The 20,236-nt window shown below is 39.4% G+C and overlaps 1 protein-coding gene across 1 annotated transcript; it reads left to right on the forward strand.

Annotated features, from left to right (window-relative positions):
* The first annotated feature begins 14,398 nt into the window (after positions 1-14,398).
* Positions 14,399-19,249, forward strand: LOC139938508 (protein ANKUB1-like). Its single transcript, XM_071934074.1, has one exon. It carries the CDS (start codon positions 15,042-15,044, stop codon positions 17,034-17,036), a length of 1,995 nt encoding a protein of 664 aa, XP_071790175.1. The 5' UTR covers positions 14,399-15,041; the 3' UTR covers positions 17,037-19,249.
* Positions 19,250-20,236: the final 987 nt, after the last annotated feature.

Genomic DNA, 20,236 nt, shown 5'->3' on the forward strand with positions numbered 1-20,236 from the left:
TGCCAGAATAGCCAAAGATCGTACAAGGTCACACTTATTGTAAACAAAGTTCACATGGTCTATAGTTGAAGACAATTATTTAGACATGTAGACATTGCCAACAATAAATAATAATCTGTGTTATCAATGATTCATATCAATGATTGATAAAACAGTCTTAAAAAGCTGTAACTCTCCCTCGTTTGGCAATTAATTAAAAATAACACACATATGTTGACAAAATCGGAGTGAGATGAAAAACAAAATGAAAAGGCGGAAAGAAAGGCTTAAAGTCACCTGGAAATAGAATTTGTTTTCTTTCAAACATAAGAGTATATGCTTACGAACAATAAAACAATTTTATTAGTAATTGTTTGTCACGATTTATATGTTTAAAAAATATATAAAGTTGTTTGGGGGCTGACTCCGCCTACCCCTTTTGTGACGTCATTCAAGGCAGACTTTGCCTGCAATGCGTATAGTAAACACACGTGCAAAGTAAATATACGTCCAAGTCGTGAGTTGGTACATTTCAAAAAGTTTTTTTTTTGCATTCAGCAGCAATACACCTGGTCGGCATTGCCAGAAAAAAACAATTTATTTTTTTTTGAAACGTACAAACTCACGACTTGGTCCGTACATGTACTTTGCAATTGTGTTTACTCTACGCCCCGCATTACAGGCATCTATGCCTCGATTGACGTCACGAACAGCGCCCTCTCGGGCCGGGGTCTATTCTTAAATTTCTAAATAACATAAGAACTGACTTTTTAAAACCTTAGTTAACTGTTTATTCACATTCAACTCATCAAAACACATATATTAGTGACCAAAGCTTTATTTTGAAAAAATACCACTTCCAGGTGACTTTAAAAGGGAGAAGAAAAACATCCATCTTCGGGCATTTTCTGTTGCTGCTCCCCGAATATGGAACTCTTACCTACCCTAACCATAGCTCAAACAGTGTCACAGCCTTCAAACGTGCTCTCGTAGCCCACCTTTTTCCCTCTTCGTAGCTATTCGTCTTTATTTTTGTTCTGATCTTCCCCATCCTTTGGCAATTTAGCGCTTTATAAGTACTGTTATTATTTAACACCAGCATGGTGTTATTCATCCTCATTACTGTATCGTTGGTGAAATTAACACCGTATAGGTTCTGCCACATATACCAAGAGTATCAATTTAACACCCCCAGTTTGTGCAGTGTAAGTCCAATAGGAGTATAAAGGGGTTAACGAACTATTGGTTCTATTGGCGGTAGGCCAACTCCTATCTAAGCTGTTTAGATAGTACAATACCTTAGTCCAGCTGACCATGCATATACCACTTAAGTTAAGGTCCACGGATTAGTAAGGAAAGCAATTAAAAACAATAAAGACAATTGTACACCCATGCCATTAGATGTTTTAATTATTCATAGAAACAAGCCCTGTGTCTGCTAAAAGGCCACGGGCTACTTACTTCATTAAGCTGCTTCCCAAGGTTCTTCTTAGCAAGTTTGTTTCCTTGGTAGAATTTCGTTGATCACCAACGACATGTTCCGTCCAAACAAAGGCACATATAGCTGGTAATTTGTCTGCTTACCGAAACTATACGCTAAGCCATTTCGTTAGCGGCAGAAGCGGTATATAAATAGGAGTTCATCACACAAAACCTCATTCACTTTTGAGTTCTACTCTGATATTTGTTGAATACAGAAGCCAAACCATGGAAGGCATTTCAAGTTTCATCGGCTCAGAAAGACGGTTTCTTCAATCGTTTGTGCTTGTCTTGATCCTGATAACCCAAATCAACGTGTCTGAGCAAACTGCTTGTGGCAAGTTAACCTATACATTTTTTGCTTCTACCGATCGGGTTTTAATCAATTCTGTATTCTGGAGCAAGGTGATGAGCACAAGTGGACTTTGTGTCAGTATTTGTCATTCTGTACCAGAGTGCCTCTCTGTTAATTACAACTACAATAGTCGTATCTGTGAGTTGAACAATGCAACCAGATCTGATTTTCCTGACCACTTTACCGCAGAATTCGGTATTGTGTATTATGATGGTAATGAAGACACACTAAGCCCTTTTCACGAGTTCGGTTCGACTCATCCGGAGGTCGTATCTCCCTCCCTGGAATTCACCACAATGAATGACCTTACAACTCACCAGGAAGTCGTATCTCGCTCTCTGGAAGGCACCACATCGACTGAGCACACACCACGTCAAGAGGTCGTATCTCCCTCCCTGGAATTCACCACAATGAATGACCTTACAACTCACCAGGAGGTCGTATCTTCCTCCATTGAAGGCACCACATTGACTGATCAAGAACAGACAAGCTGTGTATCAAAAGAAAATGTCGAAAGCGGTGTCTATATGATACACCCTAACGTTAACCCAGGCGGTATCGAAGTGTACTGCGACATGGAAACGGACGGTGGGGGCTGGATCGTCATTCAGAGGCGCCAAGACGGCAGTGAGAACTTCTCCCGCAACTGGACCGACTACAAGAGAGGCTTCGGCAGTCTACATGGGGAGTTCTGGCTCGGCAACGATATCATTAGTCAGCTGACAGCAGAATCGGGATGGACTCTTCGGGTTGATATGGAGGACTGGGACGGGGGAGTGGCATGGGCAAAATACAGTGTTTTCTCCGTAAAGGGCGACCAGTTATACCAGCTTATCATCGATATATACAACGGTACTGCAGGAGACGCACTTTCCCAACATGTATACTCTCAATTTAGCACATTTGACACTGACAATGATATATATATGGCAAATTCATGCTCACGACTATCTGGAGAAGCCGGCTGGTGGTTTAAATTTTGTTTAGACGACTTATCGAATTTGAATGGACTTTACAATTTGCCAAATGTAACCTCTTCAGCAGGGATAAAATGGGAAACTTGGAAAGGTAAATTTTACTCCCTTAAAAAATGCAGTATGAAAATAAGACAAGAATTTGTTGTCCCACCTTGAATGGAAAGAGTTTTGTCTGCACTTTTTCCATCATCAAAACAAAAACATTGATTTAGTTTAAGGGTTCCCTTTCTTTAATGAATTAAGAAAACAAAATTCCAATTGCATGAAAAGCACATAAGTGACAACCTCATAGAGTAGAAAAATGGCACCGGGAACGTTTGAAGGCACTGGACACTTTAGTAACTTCTCAAAAAATTTAGCGTGCAAACTTACTTGATAACGAGCAACGAAGAGCTGTTGAAAACATTGTGAGAAACGACCCCTCTGAAGTAACGCAGTCTTTGAGAAAGAAATAATTTTTCAAAAGAATATTTGAGTCTAAGAAAGACTTCAGGCCTGAAGCCTCATAAACAAGTTTGTGCACATTTGTTCTTATTGCCTGATTAAACCTCATAATACAGCGACAATCATCTTAAAGAACCTTACCTTTTTACATTCTTGGTGGCGCACTATATTGCAAGTTCCTTTTAAATTATATATTGTTGTTATGTATCAAGTTTAATCATTGCTATAGGTATTTCAAGTTGTAGAAGTAATTGATTAATTGCTTAAAATTCTAGTTATTTTGTTTTACATAATATATTCGGAACTTTCAATTACATTTTTTGGTGGGAAATAACCTGAGGGTTTTGACACAAAACCCGTGTGATTAACGGATTGATGGCGTAATTATGGACAGAAATATATTGATATCAAAACAATATTGATTATGAATGAGTTTACACACTAATTGGAAGAATTAAGTATTTAACATAACTATAAGGACTTCAATTCAATTATTAATAACAAATCATTGTAAACCGAATCTTAAATAAAAAAGTAAATAATGAGAAAACAAAACAAATCGAATTATTGTTAAGATTAAAGTGCACCCGTGCATTCTGCCACATGAATACATTTTTAGACAATCCCCCATCTCCCTTTTTTTAAAAGTCCCTCTAAAGGGGAAGTACTATACATAAATAGTCCACGTTGGAGCTGATGAGCAGTTTGTTCCTGGTAACCAACCAGGGCCCAATTTCATAAAGCCTGTAAGCACAAAAATTTGCTTAGCATGAAATTTCTTGCTTGATAAAAACAGGATTACCAACCAAATTTTCATTTGTTGCATATTGCTTGTTACTGGTAATCAGCTGTTGTTTGCTGAATCCTGAAAATCACGTGGAAATTTGGTTGGTAATCCTGTTTTTATCAAGGAAGACATTTCATGCTAAGCAAATTTGTGTGCGTACATGCTTTATGAAGTGGGCCCTGTTTAACCAACCTGTAAGCTTTTATTAGTGAGAACCAGGAACTTTTCACACTTTCTCCCATGGTTACTCAGCGCACTTGGTTCTCTTAGAATATCTTAGTCTTCACATGATGCTTTTAAAAGGTGTCGTGGCCGAGCGGTTAAGAGCACCGAATTCGCAAACTCTAGTGTTTCTGATCAGCAGAGTGTGGGTTTGAATCCCCAGCCGTGACACTTGTGTCCTTAAGCAAGACAGTTATAACCATTGCTTCGTTCTTCGGATGGGACGTAAAGCCGTTAGTCCCATGTGTTGTGTGACGCATGTAAAAGAACCCAGTGCACTTATCGAAAAGAGAAGGGGTACGCCCCGGTGTTCCTGGCTGTGGCTGTTGTATGCGCCGTAGCACCTTGTAAGACCTTATAAGGTGCTACATAATTGGGTCTTAGAATTCATCACTGCAATACCTATCAAATCGAAGTTTGTATATACTCATCGCCTGAAGTACCTTGTTTGGTATAATAATTATATTATTATTACGCAAAGCCACATGATTCAGCTTTGGCCTCAGCATCGAAGCCGTTTTGATTTAGGGTGCAGGAGGGGATTGTGTCACTCGCCGGTATGTGTCCCCCATAAGTTAAGTGATGGACTTAAGGAAGTTGTCCAACAGAGGGCGCTGTCAGACGAAATTTCTAGACAATCCTCCGCAGAGCATAGAATCACAGGCGACAGAAACTCTTACCACAACGGGCACACGGAGCCTATATACGCACAAGCTTGCCTGCAAATTTTCACGAGTTTGAAAATTTCACGAGTTTCCGAAAACCACAGAGCTGTTTTAATAATTATCACTCAACCATTATACAGTTTCGATCCAAATGCAGAGCAACCCAATGGGCAGACTAGTCTGGCACCCTGTGACAACCCATGGGTTCTAGGGGGACACAAAATGGCTTTTAATTGCAAGCTGCCGCAACTCTTCTTCTGTCAAATAGATAGTCGCAACTCTTCCTGAAGGCGAAGGCGCCCTCTACCGTCAACATTTTTCTTGTAGCTGTTGACTACAATCTGATGAATATGCATTTGCAATGAGCTAGCCATAGCCCTATGCTATAGCCGCAGCAAAAGCCGCAAATTCTGACACTATGCAAAATGTCCGTATATCGGCCAGTTCTGCGTCTCTAGCCAACTGCTGTATGCCTTTTGTTTTTATGTTAATTACAAACCGACTGGCTATAAAACTTATGAGTTGGTATATTATCAAAATCATTGTTTTACTAAAAACTTACTTAAAGACAGTGGACACTATTGGTAATTGTCAAAGAGCAGTCTTCTCACTTGGTGTACCTCAACATATGCATATAACAACAAACCTGTGAAAATATGAGCTCGATCGGTTGCGAAGTTGCGAGATACCTATAAAAAACCACTTGTCACACGAAGTTGTGTGCTTTCAGATGCTTGATTTCGAGACCTCAAGCTCTAAACTTGAGGTCTCGAAATCAAGTTCGTGGAAAATTACTTCTTTCTCCAAAACTATGGCACTTCAGAGGGAGCCGTTTCTCACAATGTTTTATACCATCAATCTCTCCCCATTACTCGTTTCCAAGTAAGGTTTTATGACAATAATTATTTTGAGTAATTACCAATAGTGTCCACTGCCTTTAGGCAATAGAGAGCTATTGATTGTATAAAACATTGTGAGAATGAGAAACGGCTGCCTTTTTTGAAGTAACGTAGTTTTTGAGAAACAGGTAATTTCTCACTCATATAGTTATGACATCAGCTGAAGCCAATTATTATGCATCTGAAGGCACACAAAGTAGTGAGGTGTTTTTATTTCATTATTCTGTTGCAAATTCGATGACCAATGGGAGACTTTTTGAAAACTCATTTATAAAACTCTTTTATTTAAACTCATGCCATGACACGGCGAAACGTGCGAGAACAAGGGTGGGTTTTCCCGTTATTTTCTCCCGACTCCAATGACCGATTGAGCCTAACTTTTCACAGGTTTGTTATTTTATGTATAAGTTGTGATACACGAAGTGTGGGCCTTTGGACAATACTGTTTACCGAAAGGGTCCAATGGCTTTAATAGTAATCAGCAGATAAATGACAGCATTTAGGTGTAAGGTGATGACGCAGATGCTTTTGTACCCTAACCTATGGACAAGCAAACATACAACCAGGGAACCGTAACAAGATAACGGATAAAAGAAGCAGACAAGACAATATGAGACAAGGCCACCACAATTTACAAGTTACACCTTATTAGTTTATGAATAACAAGGATGAGCTCTTAGGTATTTCTTTACAAGCCCCTTATTTACACGTTATTTCGAAGACAATATAGACGATGTGAGCCTGGACTTCCTGCAGGCACGATTTGTACACAGCCTAACGGAAGAAAACATAAAATCTTATATTTTATGGAGATTGCACTGTCCAATTTTTATCAACTTTTGATATGATGAAAGGGGGCACATCTCAAAACTTGTCCAGCTTTTACTTTAATAACTCCTGGATTTATGTGTAAATTATGACACAAAATGTCAACTTTCCCATATGACCAGTGCAGTGTATTGCCTGCCAGACTAGCCAACTTGAATGTACAAGGTCACACTTATTGTTAACAAAGTTCACATGGTCTATAGTTGAAGATGATTATTTAGACATGCAGACATTGCCAACAATAAATAATAATCTGTGTTATCAATGATTAATATCAATAATTGATAAAACAGTCTTAAAAATCTGTAATTCTCCCTCGTTTGACAATTCATTAAAAATAAATATTACACAGCATATGTTGACAAATTCGAAGTGGATGAAAAACAAAATGAAAAAGCGGAAAGAAAGGCTTAAAAGGGAGAAGAAAAACATTCATCTTCGGGATTTTCTGTTGCTGCTCCCCTAATATGGAACTCTTACCTACCCAAACCAAAGCTCAAACAGTGTCACAGCCTTCAAACGTGCTCTCGTAGCCCACCTTTTTCCCTCTTCGTAGCTATTCGTCTTTATTTTTGTTCTGATCTTCCCCATCCTTTGGCAATATTTGGCGCTTTATAAATACTGTTATTATTTAACACCAGCATGGTGTTATTCATCCTCATTACTGTATCGTTGGTGAAATTAACACCGTATAGTTTGTGCAGTGTAAGTCCAATAGGAGTATAAAGGGGTTAACGAACTATTGGTTCTATTGGCGGTAGGCCAACTCCTATCTAAGCTGTTTAGATAGTACAATACCTTAATCCAGCTGACCATGCATATACCACTTAAGTTAAGGTCGAAGCAATTAGTTGATTTAACCAAAAGTGAAGACGACAGTATAATGCTAATTATTTATAAAAAGTGATTAGTTCACCAATCCTTTAATCCATCTGGAGAAGCCATACAAGAACATTAATCCACGGATTAGTAAGGAAAGCAATTAAAAACAATAAAGACAATTGTACACCCATGCCATTAGATGTTTTAATTATTCATAGAAACAAGCCCTGTGTCTGCTAAAAGGCCACGGGCTACTTACTTCATTAAGCTGCTTCCCAAGGTTCTGCTTAGCAAGTTTGTTTCCTTGGTAGAATTTCGTTGATCACCAACGACATGTTCCGTCCAAACAAAGGCACATATAGCTGGTAATTTGTCTGCTTACCGAAACTATACGCTAAGCCAAATTTGTTCGCGGCAGAAGCGGTATATAAATATGAGTTCATCACACAAAACCTCATTCACTTTTGAGTTCTACTCTGATATTTGTTGAAGACAGAAGCCAAACCATGGAAGGCATTTCAAGTTTCATCGGCTCAGAAAGACGGTTTCTTCAATCGTTTGTCCTTGTCTTGATCCTGATAGACCAAATCAACGTGTCTGAGCAAACTGCTTGTGGCAAGTTAACCTATACATTTTTTGCTTCTACCGATCGGGTTTTAATCAATTCTGTATTCTGGAGCAAGGTGATGAGCACAAGTGGACTTTGTGTCAGTATTTGTCATTCTGTACCAGAGTGCCTCTCTGTTAATTACAACTACAATAGTCGTATCTGTGAGTTGAACAATGCAACCAGATCTGATTTTCCTGACCACTTTACCGCAGAACTCGGTATTGTGTATTATGATGGTAATGAAGACACACTCAGCCCTTTTCACGAGTTCGGTTCGACTCATCCGGAGGTCGTATCTCCCTCCATGGAATTCACCACAATAAACGACCTTACAACTCACCAGGAAGTCGTATCTCGCTCACTGGAAGGCACCACATCGACTGAGCACACAACACGTCAAGAGGTCGTATCTCCCTCCCTGGAATTCACCACAATGAATGACCTTACAACTCACCAGGAGGTCGTATCTTCCTCCATTGAAGGCACCACATTGACTGATCAAGAACAGACAAGCTGTGTAGCAAAAGAAAATGTCGAAAGCGGTGTCTATATGATACACCCTAACGTTAACCCAGGCGGTATCGAAGTGTACTGCGACATGGACACGGACGGTGGGGGCTGGATCGTCATTCAGAGGCGCCAAGACGGCAGTGAGAACTTCTCCCGCAACTGGACCGACTACAAGAGAGGCTTCGGCAGTCTACATGGGGAGTTCTGGCTCGGCAACGATATCATTAGTCAGCTGACAGCAGAATCGGGATGGACTCTTCGAGTTGATATGGAGGACTGGAACGGGGGAGTAGCTTGGGCAAAATACAGTGTTTTCTCCGTAAAGAACGACCCGTACAAGCTTATCGTCGGTAGATACAATGGTACTGCAGGAGACGCACTTTCCCATCATGAAAACTCTATATTTAGCACAGTTGACATTGACAATGATTATTATCCATTAGATTCATGCTCACGACTATCTGGAGGATCCGGCTGGTGGTTTAAATTTTGTTTAGACGACTCGACAAATTTGAATGGACTTTACAATCCGCCAAATGTGAACTCTTCAGCAGGGATAAAATGGGAGACTTGGAAAGGTAAATTGTACTCCCTTAAAAAATGCAGTATGAAAATAAAACAAGAACCTGTTGTCCTATTTTGAATGGAACTTGTGTCGGTGGGTCTGTTTTGACCCGGGAAGCAATTATTATCTACACTTTAGAATTGCCATCCTAAAAAAAAACCCAGGATTCCTTGTTTTGAATCGATTGAGAAAAGGAAAGAAAAAATCCCATTGAAAAGCACAAAGTGGCAAATCGTGTTAGCGCAGAAACAAAATTGCACCCGGGAACTTTTGAAGGCACAGGACATGTTTGGTATGTTGTCAAACAATATAGTAGCATGAAAACTTACTTAATAACGAGTAACGGAGAGCTGTTGATAGCATAAAACATTGAAGTTACGTAGTCTTTGAGAAAGAGGTAATTTTTCACAAAAATTTGTGAATCTGAGAAAGACTTCAGCATGAAGCCTTTCTCATAATAAGATTGTGTTTTTTCCCCATTATTTCCTGTCAACTTCAATGACCAGTTGAACAAAAGCAATTTCAAGTCTCTATATAAAAACCATGCGTTAAAATAGTGTATGACTGTGTTTGATTCCCGTTCATATCCAATCATGTCAAAATTTAAAAGCTGGACAAAGTCATATTTCGAGTAATTGGTCTTCATATTGTACAGAGATTTCATATTGTACAGAGATTTCATATTGTACAGAGAATTGTTGGTTCATGTACTTTTTGTAGGACAAAAAAACACAATGTCCACAGATTTACACTAAACTTACACAGTTTGAAGATAATGATAGTAGAAAGCTTCCCTGAAAATATTGCTTGCTGGGGTGTTGTAGTTTTTGAGAAATGAGTAAAACAATGTCATGAAAATAATTTTCGTCTCGGTGATCATGAGACGTAAATTATTTCAGCATCTAAAAACGTAATTTCATGACATTGTTTTACTCATTTCTCAAAAACTACAGCACCTCAACAACTTATATTTTAAGGTACGCTTTCTATTACCGTTATCTTCAAACGGTGCAAGTTTAATGCAAATATGTGGACATCGTGTTTTGTGTTACAAAAAATACCCAAATTCTTTAATGAATTTTGACAATATTTAAAAAGGCATTGAATTCGACCTTGTTAATGGTGCATTCCTCTTTGGATAGTACAGATTGCATTTGCATTAAAGATGCTATGTCAGATTTTTGGCCCAAACATTAAAAAATAGATTTTTTTGAGTGAATGGTATTTCAAAGAGTAACACCCGCTCTAACGAAAACAAGTGTTAACTTTTACTTTTAATGGTCAGAAACCATGACAAAAATTTAAAACGTTTCTTATAAAACATATAAGAATTGGTCATGTGATATATTGTCGGGATCCCGACAAAAACTAATTTTGAGCACTTTATTTCACTGCTACTAATAATTGGCGGACTTTTTCGAGCAATGGCTCAAATGAAAGCTTGTAACTTTCTCGACCCCCATCAAAGTACCTATTGAATTTTGAATAATTTGTTTTGTGTCAAATCGGCCAAAAATCTGACATAGCATCTTTAACTGTGCGTCACCAAGAGGAGCACAATGATGTCATGTTTCAAAGTTCGCCCGCGATTAATTAGCTCCCCTGGGTCGACCCCGGTCTGCCCATTCACCCAGGTCAGCAACCCCAAGTGCCCTGCTTGTGGAGTGTGTCACTTGGGGGCTGGCCCCAGGTGCATGACGTCACCACGAGAGAGTGAGTGATCGTTCGATTAGCTCTTGTCAGGGGCTCACCCGAGTGAGCACATCGGGGTCGACACCCATTAGAATTACTAAAAACCTTTTCAGAACGTCATCGTGCGATTAGAAACTTGTAACCACCGCAACACACAAACGAGGAATCTGCACACGTGTGATGGAAAATGAATACATTACAAGACTTAATTTAACTTAGCACCTCTTTCAACCGAATAATACAGTGACATTCATTTTAAAGAACCTTTCCTTTGTACATTCTTGGTGGCGCACTATATTGCAAGTTCCTTGTAAATTATATTGTATATTATATCGAGTTTAATCATTACCATCGGTATTTCAATTTGTAAAAGTAATTGTTTTATTTGCTTAAAATTCAAATTTAATTGTTTTTACATCATGTATTCTGAACCTTAAACTAATTACATTTTTTAGTGGAACAGTGGGAAATAACCTAAGGGTTTTGACACAAAAGCTGTTATAGTGTCGTGTGATTAACGGACTCGAGATGGCTTAATTGTGGACAGAAATATATTGATATTAAAAACAATTTCATGGCGTCTTATAATTGAATATAAATGATTTTACGCAATAATTGGAAAGATTAAGTATTTAAAATAACTATAAGGACTTCAATTCAATTATTAATAACAAATCATTGTAAACCGAATCTTAAATAAAAAAGTAAATAATGAGAAAACAAAACAAATCGAATTATTGTTAAGATATAAGTGCACCCGTGCATTCTGCCAAATGAATACATTTTTAGACAATCCCCCATCTCCCTTTTTTTAAAAGTCCCTCTAAGGGGAAGTAATATACATAAATAGTCCACGCTGGAGCTGATGAGCAGTTTGTTCCTGGTAACCAACCAGGGCCCAATTTCATAAAGCCTGTAAGCACAAAAATTTGCTTAGCATGAAATTTCTTGCTTGATAAAAACAGGATTACCAACCAAATTTTCATTTGTTGCATATTGCTTGTTACTGGTAATCAGCTGTTGTTTGCTGAATCCTGAAAATCACGTGGAAATTTGGTTGGTAATCCTGTTTTTATCAAGGAAGACATTTCATGCTAAGCAAATTTGTGTGCGTACATGCTTTATGAAGTGGGCCCTGTTTAACCAACCTGTAAGCTTTTATTAGTGAGAACCAGGAACTGTTCACACTTTCTCCCATGGTTACTCAGCGCACTTGGTTCTCTTAGAATATCTTAGTCTTCACATGATGCTTTTAAAAGGTGTCGTGGCCGAGCGGTTAAGAGCACCGAATTCGCAAACTCTAGTGTTTCTGATCAGCAGAGTGTGGGTTTGAATCCCCAGCCGTGACACTTGTGTCCTAAGCAAGACAGTTATAACCATTGCTTCGTTCTTTGGATGGGACGTAAAGCCGTTAGTCCCATGTGTTGTGTGACGCATGTAAAAGAACCCATTGCACTTATCGAAAAGAGAAGGGGTACGCCCCGGTGTTCCTGGCTGTGGCTGTTGTATGCGCCGTAGCACCTTGTAAGACCTTATAAGGTGCTACATAATTGGGTCTTAGAATTCATCACTGCAATACCTATCAAATCTAAAAGTTTGTATATACTCATCGCCTGAAGTACCTTGTTTGGTATAATAATTATATTATTATTACGCAAAGCCACATGATTCAGCTTTGGCCTCAGCATCGAAGCCGTTTTGATTTAGGGTGCAGGAGGGGATTGTGTCACTCGCCGGTATGTGTCCCCCATAAGTTAAGTGATGGACTTAGGGAAGTTGTCCAACAGAGGGCGCTGTCAGACGAAATTTCTAGACAATCCTCCGCAGAGCATAGAATCACAGGCGACAGAAACTCTTACCATAACGGGCACACGGAGCCTATATACGCACAACCTTCCTGCAAACTTTCACGAGTTTGAAATGTTCACGAGTTTCCGAAAACCACAGAGCTGTTTTAATAATTATCACTCAACCATTATACAGTTTCGATCCAAATGCAGAGCAACCCAATGGGCAGACTAGTCTGGCACCATGTGACAACGCATGGGTTCTAGGGGGACACAAAATGGCTCTTAATTGCAAGCTGCCGCAACTCTTCTCCTGTCAAATAGATAGTCGCAACTCTTCCTAAAGGCGAAGGCGCCCTCTACCGTCAACATTTTTCTTGTAGCTGTTGACTACAATCTGATGAATATGCATTTGCGATGAGCTAGCCATAGCCCTATGCTATAGCCGCAGCAAAAGCCGCAAATGTGACACTATGCAAATGTCCGTATATCGGTCAGTTCTGTGTCTCTATAGCCAACTGCTGTATGCCGTTTGTTTTTATGTAAATTCCAAACCGACTGGCTATAAAACTTATGAGTTGGTATTTTCAAAGGCACTGGCAAGACACTTTTGGTAATTACTTAAAAGGGATTGTTATAATAAAAACTTTATTATAGCAATAGAGAGCTATTTCTATAAAACATTGTTAGAATGAGAAACAGCTGCCTTTTGGAGTAACGTAGTTTTTGAGAAACAGGTAATTTCTCACTCAAATAATTATGACCTCATCAGCTGAAGCCATTTATTATGCATCTGAAGGCACACAAAGTAGTGTGGTGTTTTTTATTTCATTATTCTGTTGCAAATTCGATGACAAATTTAGCACAACTTTCCACAGGTTTGTTCTTTCATGCATATGTTGAGATACACCAAGTGAGAATATTGATCTTTGCCAAGAACCAAAGGTGTCCAGTTCCTTTGATCAAGAACATCAATAAGGTGTAGGCTACCGTTGAAACAAGAAAAGAAGACAATGCGCACCGAAGCTTGTAAACTAGACAACCCCTCTAAAGGCAAACTAACTAACACAAGAAAACATTATTAATAGATTATAATCCCAAAGCACACACAAATTCAATTTGTTACTCAACAAACACAATCCATTTCCTCGATGAAAACATTGTTAATAATGCAACATTCACTAAGTGACAACCTCAATGCCTGTCAAACGGTCAAACCAAACAAACCATTGCTAAAAATACACGTGCAGCAATTGAGAGGATAGACTTGATTTCAAGTCTGAGGTCGCGGTTATTCCTCTGCACCAGCAACAAAAAACGCCCCGCATTATTCTATTACACTCCAAAACTCTTTCGCTCAGCCCAGCGGTCTCCGGGTCTATCCAGGACCGATGGGATGGGCTATCAGCCTGCTTGATACGTGTTCCCATAAGACAAGGCTCTGGGGACGAGCGAACCCAACTTTAGGCCTATGACGGAGGTTAACCTACAAGAGGGCGCTAATTCGGGAATTATTGTATTGGCTATCGGGCAGAATAAAAGCCGCGATCACAGACATGGAACCAAGTCTAAAAAGAGGAGGCATCACACACAACAACTCGAACTACACGTTACAAATTCCCCAAAGATCATAAACAAAAGTTGCCGGCAAAAGCTCTTAATCGATAAGCACAAAAAAGGGCGGTGGGACACTCCGTGCTTAGAAACGACAGAATGTTTATCTGATCATCTTTTGTATTTGCCGATCAGTGTCCGTTGAGAGGGGGCTTAACGGTAAGGGTCGGTGGGCTAGACACAGTTACACTTCAGTCCATACATATCGCGTGCCACAACACTTCACTGAACCCATCAGAAAGAGAGTGGTTGCCATCACCTCGAGTGTCTCATGTTATCCTGCCGTGAATTTCAACGATACACCAGAAGGACTTTAAAGTGGTTCATCTCAAAATAACCTCTCTGCTTTCAGAATGTGGGGGAGAAATGCAGAGTATTTTCTCGACACTGAATCTACACATTGAGTGATCAACTTCACTTTAGTGTGGTGAGAATAATGTTAACATTGAACACACGGTACACGGCCGAAGCAATGCATCATCTGATTAATTGTGCGTTGGAAAAGTGACATTTTTGCAAAAAGAGTACTAGAAGTCTGTTGAATGGTGAAATGTGTTTTAATACTGGATTCATTGTGATGCTGCGTGTGGATTTATAGCACGGTAAGATTGAACACAATTTCATTGTCTAACTTTATGAACTTGGCTGAAGAAGTGAAAATCTGTTGACTGAAACTTGGTAGAAGTAATAATTTTTATTTCTGCTCACAGACCCAACGAAAGTGAGAACAACTTTGACCGGAACGAAACATTCCGAATCTGAAAACCAGTTGGACATTTTGTACTGAACGCAAGCAAAGCTTCAAAATGATTCGAATATCGGCTCTTTACAATAAGAAACGGCTGCCTCTAGATGTGCAGATTTATGAGACTGTTGTACTTGTCAAAGACAAAGTGCAAGAACTCTTCCACATTGACACTAAGAGCAGAAGCGAAAAGAAGTTCATCGTGGTATCCTATCAGGGAGCCGAGCTGCAGGACGACTGGGTGCTGAACGAGGTTGGCATCAACGCTGGGTCGACTCTAAAGTGTAGTCTGCGAGAGGAAGTCACCCCGAAGATTTTCATCCACTGCAGTTTCAATGATGAGATCATTGAGATAACTGATAATCTGGATTTCTCAAGCTCTATGGTGGCTGAGCTACGGTTGATGATCTCTCGGAAGATCGGGCTGCCGGTGACGGTCTACCGTATACTGACCTCATCAGGTCAGGAGATGTTTGATCTGAACCTCTTGAGTCAGTACGGACTCGAGGTTGGTTGCTCCCTGCAAATGGAGACACTCGACGGCTGGAATGAGTTCTTAAAATCAGCCATTTTTGGACATACAGCTGCGGTTGTTCGGAACTTTAACCAAACAGATGAAGTGGTGTGTAGGTTTCAAATGCGAGTGGCCTTATTCATTGGCGCGCATTACGGCCATATGGACCTCGTAATAGCAATGTTGAAAAACGGTCTGAGATCGGATGAGAAAGTTGGCGATCACCCATCTAAGGAGTGGTGTCGGAGCTCTCACATCGAAGCCTATAAGACCCCCGTGCATGAAGCAGCAGAACATGGACAACTCAGCATCCTGCGTATTTTTGTGTTCAACAACATCTGCTGTGTTCACACCAAAGACGGCATGGGTCTAACCGCTCTAAATGTCTCACTTCGTAAGCAAAAACGAGAAGTTGCTTTGTATCTGCTCACTAAACAGTGGGCTAATGTTCAATTTAATGCTATGACCCTTCCGTTATTCATCTACTCAGCAATACGTAGATGGTGTGACAAAGCAAAGGATAAAGTCCTATTGGTTCACGGTCATTATAAATCCAGCGTGAAATTTCGTCGATCAACCCATCTCCCTGGAGCTCTCTGCGGTCAGGGCGTCCAAGTTGACGGGTTCACCGACAGCCTCATGAACTCAAGTCCACGATCCCGGACTTTGGAAAGTATCAAAACGAAAAACGTCGAACTTGCCCGGCGGGGAACTGTCGGGTCTCTCGTGGATATCCCTCAACGCTCCGTTGAGAAACTGCCCCGCATCCACGGCACTAAAACCCCGTCTGTCGTGTGCAAGTACCGGGAGAGATTACACTCCAAGACCGATGAGCTGGAAGCTGATTCCCCGCCACGGCCCCGTAGTCGTAGCATTGTCGGTGTACCACCAATAAACCTACCCGATGTCACCTCCAGCAAAGGGAAATCGCGCAGGTCTTCGGACGCGGGAACGTTACGTGCTTCAGATCTAGAATCCCGTATTGACATTACAAAGAGCGAAAGCGGTAACACTTCGTACATACGCACCGCAGGCGGCACATCCGTCGGACGCATTTTAGAAACCGACCAGAAATCAAACAAATCCGTGAAATCCTTGTCCCCATTAGAAAAACGTGATATCGAACGCAGGCGACGCAACAGAGCCGCGAGCCTGGATTGCTCTATTCCACTCCCTCCAAACAGCGGGGTGAGAGACTCTGAAAGACCCTTCTTCTACTCCCCTGTAGACAAGAATATTCCCCGGTCGACGGTAGGGCTTTACGAGGGTCTTACAGGTAGCACTACCTGGGAACGAGCCATTAAAGCACTCACTGTTACCTCATCATTCAAAGACAAATCTTGGTTGTACAGAGTTCGTATGGCAATGGCCTTGTCTGAGACTCATGTGAAGAAACTTGGATTATCTGAAAACTCCGAAGACAGAGAGGAAGGCGAGACACGGAAGAAGGGCAGGCGGGATTCTGGGGCTAGTCAGTCGGCTAGGAGTTCAGTGGCGCCCGCCACACCGCTCCATCGAACCCAAAGTGCTGTCAGTAGCTGATAAAACAAACTTGCAGTTTGCAAACAATAACTAAAAAATACGACTGCATTAAAAATGGCGAATAATTTGTTTTTAAACACAAATAGCAGCCCTCTAATTTGTTTCCAACTTCTGAGGCATTATTTGTGTATTAGTACAAATATATACGGCACTAATAGTAATACCTATACAAAAATCAATCTATAAGCTCTGAAGTTTCAAACCCACATTATTGTATTAATAAATGTAGATGTCATAAAAGACAAAGCTTCATTGACTCCATATAACTGCTCAGCAAATCAAGATGGTCAATGTCTGTTTGTAAGACATGCATGTACTACAAACATAGATGAATCATAATTATTGGTTTGCTTATTAATAATATGGAGTTAAAGGCAGTGGACACAATTGGTAATTGCTCAAAATAATTATTAGCATAAAACCTTTACTTGGTAACGAGTAATGGGGAGAGGTTAATAGTATAAAGCATTGTGAGAAACGGCTCCCTCTGAAGTAACGAAGTTTTCGAGAAAGAAGCAATTTCTCACAAGAAGATTTGCATTTTATTTCGAGTCCTCAGAATTAGTTTTTGAGGTCTTGAAATCAATCATCTGAAAGCACACAACTTGTGCAACAAGGGCGCTTTTTCTTCCATTATTCTCTCGCAACTTCGACGACCAAATGAGTTCAAATTTTCACAGGTTTGTTATTTTATGCATTTATGTTGAGATACACCGAGTGAGAAGACTGGTCTTTGACAATTACCAATAGTGTCCAGTGTCTTTAAAGGAGATATGTCTACGCAAATAAAAAAACCTCAATGTAAATATTAATTTTATCACTGGAATATTCATGCAAACACTGCACACATGCAAATGCAAGATTTGTCAACCCATTAAATTATAGGCCATCCAACATGCTTATTAATACCTGAAGACTCAAAACTCATACAGAACAACAGAGATGTCACACCGAAGGACAAAGAAGTCTACAATTGTTTAAAGATACACTTGTATTATAGATTTTTTGAAAAATTGTAACTAATGTCAACATCATGCTATATATCTGTATATTCCTGCAATTATTGCTATCACATTCATATATCGCTAGATTTGTCAACCCATTGGTTTACATGCTATCCAATATGTAAATAAATAGTTGAGAGATTCAAAACTCAGATTATAAAGATGGCACACCGGACAACAAAGCAGTATATTTGTATAAATAGATAACGTAATGTAACGTATGTGTACATTCATGATTGTACATTCGTGCAGATGTTATTACCATATTCAGGTATCGCTGGATTGGTTTAAATGGCACTGGACACTATCGGTAGTTACTCAAAACAATGGTTAGAATGAAACCTTATTTGGTAACAAGCAATGGAGAGCTGTTCATAGTATAAAACAGTATACAGTTATTTTCCACTAAAATATTTGTATTTGGTTTCGAGACCTCAGAATTAGATTTCGAGGTCCCGAGATCAAGCATCGGAAATCACATAACTTCATGTGACAAGGGTTTCTTGCACTATTATCTCGTAACTTTGACGACAAATTTTCACAGGTTTGTTATTTTGAGAATATGTTGAGATATACCAAGTGAGAAGACTGGTCTTTGACAAGTTCCAAAGGTGTCCATGTCTTGAAACAAAACTATAGGCCATCCAATAGGTACATTAATAATTGAGGGACTCGAAAAACATACCGACAGAGGCGTCTCACCGAAGGACACGTTGGTGGCACATAATAGGAACATTATATTGTTTAACTATATTACCACATCCGTTATCTTACTACAGTTTATTTCACACAGGGAATTTTTTTGCCGAGAGTCCAACGAAATGAAATAATTTCTTTAAACGAGGTTTGACGTGCTGATGTTTCAAAAGGAAAACACAATCTTCTCAAAATGTACAAAATACTTCCAACATAAAAGAAATAACTAAGTTTTGTTTTCTTCGCTATCTTATTTATTACCAACCGCTGACGTTTGTTTTTCATTCAGTGTTTCAAATGAAAGTTTAGAACTTCCTCGATCACATGAAAATAGCTTCCTAAAAATTATTTAAACTATGGCAATCGAAATAACCAACGGTAACTTGTTCTTCTTCTTCGTATATGTTGGGTTGGTAGTTGTATTAACTTTTTTCCCTGTGATCTATTAAGTTTGAAACTAACAGGTACCAATTTTACCAAATGTTTACTTTGTTATATAAGCATTCTTTTGAACTGCTATTTGTATATTATTGTACATCAAGTAAGTTTAATATTATTCTTTAATAACTTATGTTTATATTAAGCAAAAGTAAATAATCAAAACAAAAAGCCAACAGTATAAGTGCTTCCATTTTTTCTTCAACGGTGTGTAAAATACTTCACAACTTGAAAACCCCTCTAATTATGTCAGAAAAGCAAGCAAAATTCAAGTTACAAAAGGAACACTTCTTTATTGTTAAATTTATTAGGAACAATGTTTAGATTTCACCTCGTTCCAAAACAGGTCTGTTATTGCGGATGGGCATGACTGTGGTTGAGGGTTTGGCGTACAATTTTGTTGTTGATAAAACGACACTCAAGTACTTATTTAAATGATCATAAAAATGAATAAAAACTTCTATAAATTATGTTTCAATTTGCAAATACAACTATTATGTGTTATAGTCCAGGGATGGGATTCAACGAATGTGGACATTCCAGTCAATAAAAATGGCGTGGGCAAGGGTTCCGTACTTATTATAGACACAGAACCTCCAATGTTAAAATTCAGGAGGTTTAGAGACTCTGTGAATCACCAGAAATACAAAATGTTTCAGGGATACGACATGGACTATTGTGTTTCTCTCTTTCGACTGCTTAAAGGGTTTCAAGAAAATGTAAAAGGCTCAAGGTGTTTTTAAGAAAATCCCGAGAAATAACCTTCAGTGTTACAAATGTTTAAAGCCCTTATACGTAAATAAAACGGACAATTTATTTTTCTGACGTGACTAATGAACAGATAGTGGCTTCATGTGGAGTGTTTGTACACACTCCACTCGTAGCACATTGGGACTTATCTACCGCTGTATGCCTAATCAGCGTTATCGGATTTTACAGTTATAGTCAATGACAACCCAACTCCATTTTGGTATCCAGTGAGATTATAGCCCCCAGTCTGTTTATATATACACAATGCTTTATCGACGTTATGCCTTAATCCTCTTTGGACTGAACAGAGGC

This window comes from Asterias amurensis, chromosome 6 (assembly GCF_032118995.1).
Source record: "Asterias amurensis chromosome 6, ASM3211899v1".
Taxonomy (NCBI): domain Eukaryota; kingdom Metazoa; phylum Echinodermata; class Asteroidea; order Forcipulatida; family Asteriidae; genus Asterias; species Asterias amurensis.

Bases quoted from the DNA above. Each gene is read 5' to 3' on its own strand.
- LOC139938508 (XM_071934074.1), top strand. From the start codon at position 15,042: ATGATTCGAATATCGGCTCTTTACAATAAGAAACGGCTGCCTCTAGAT.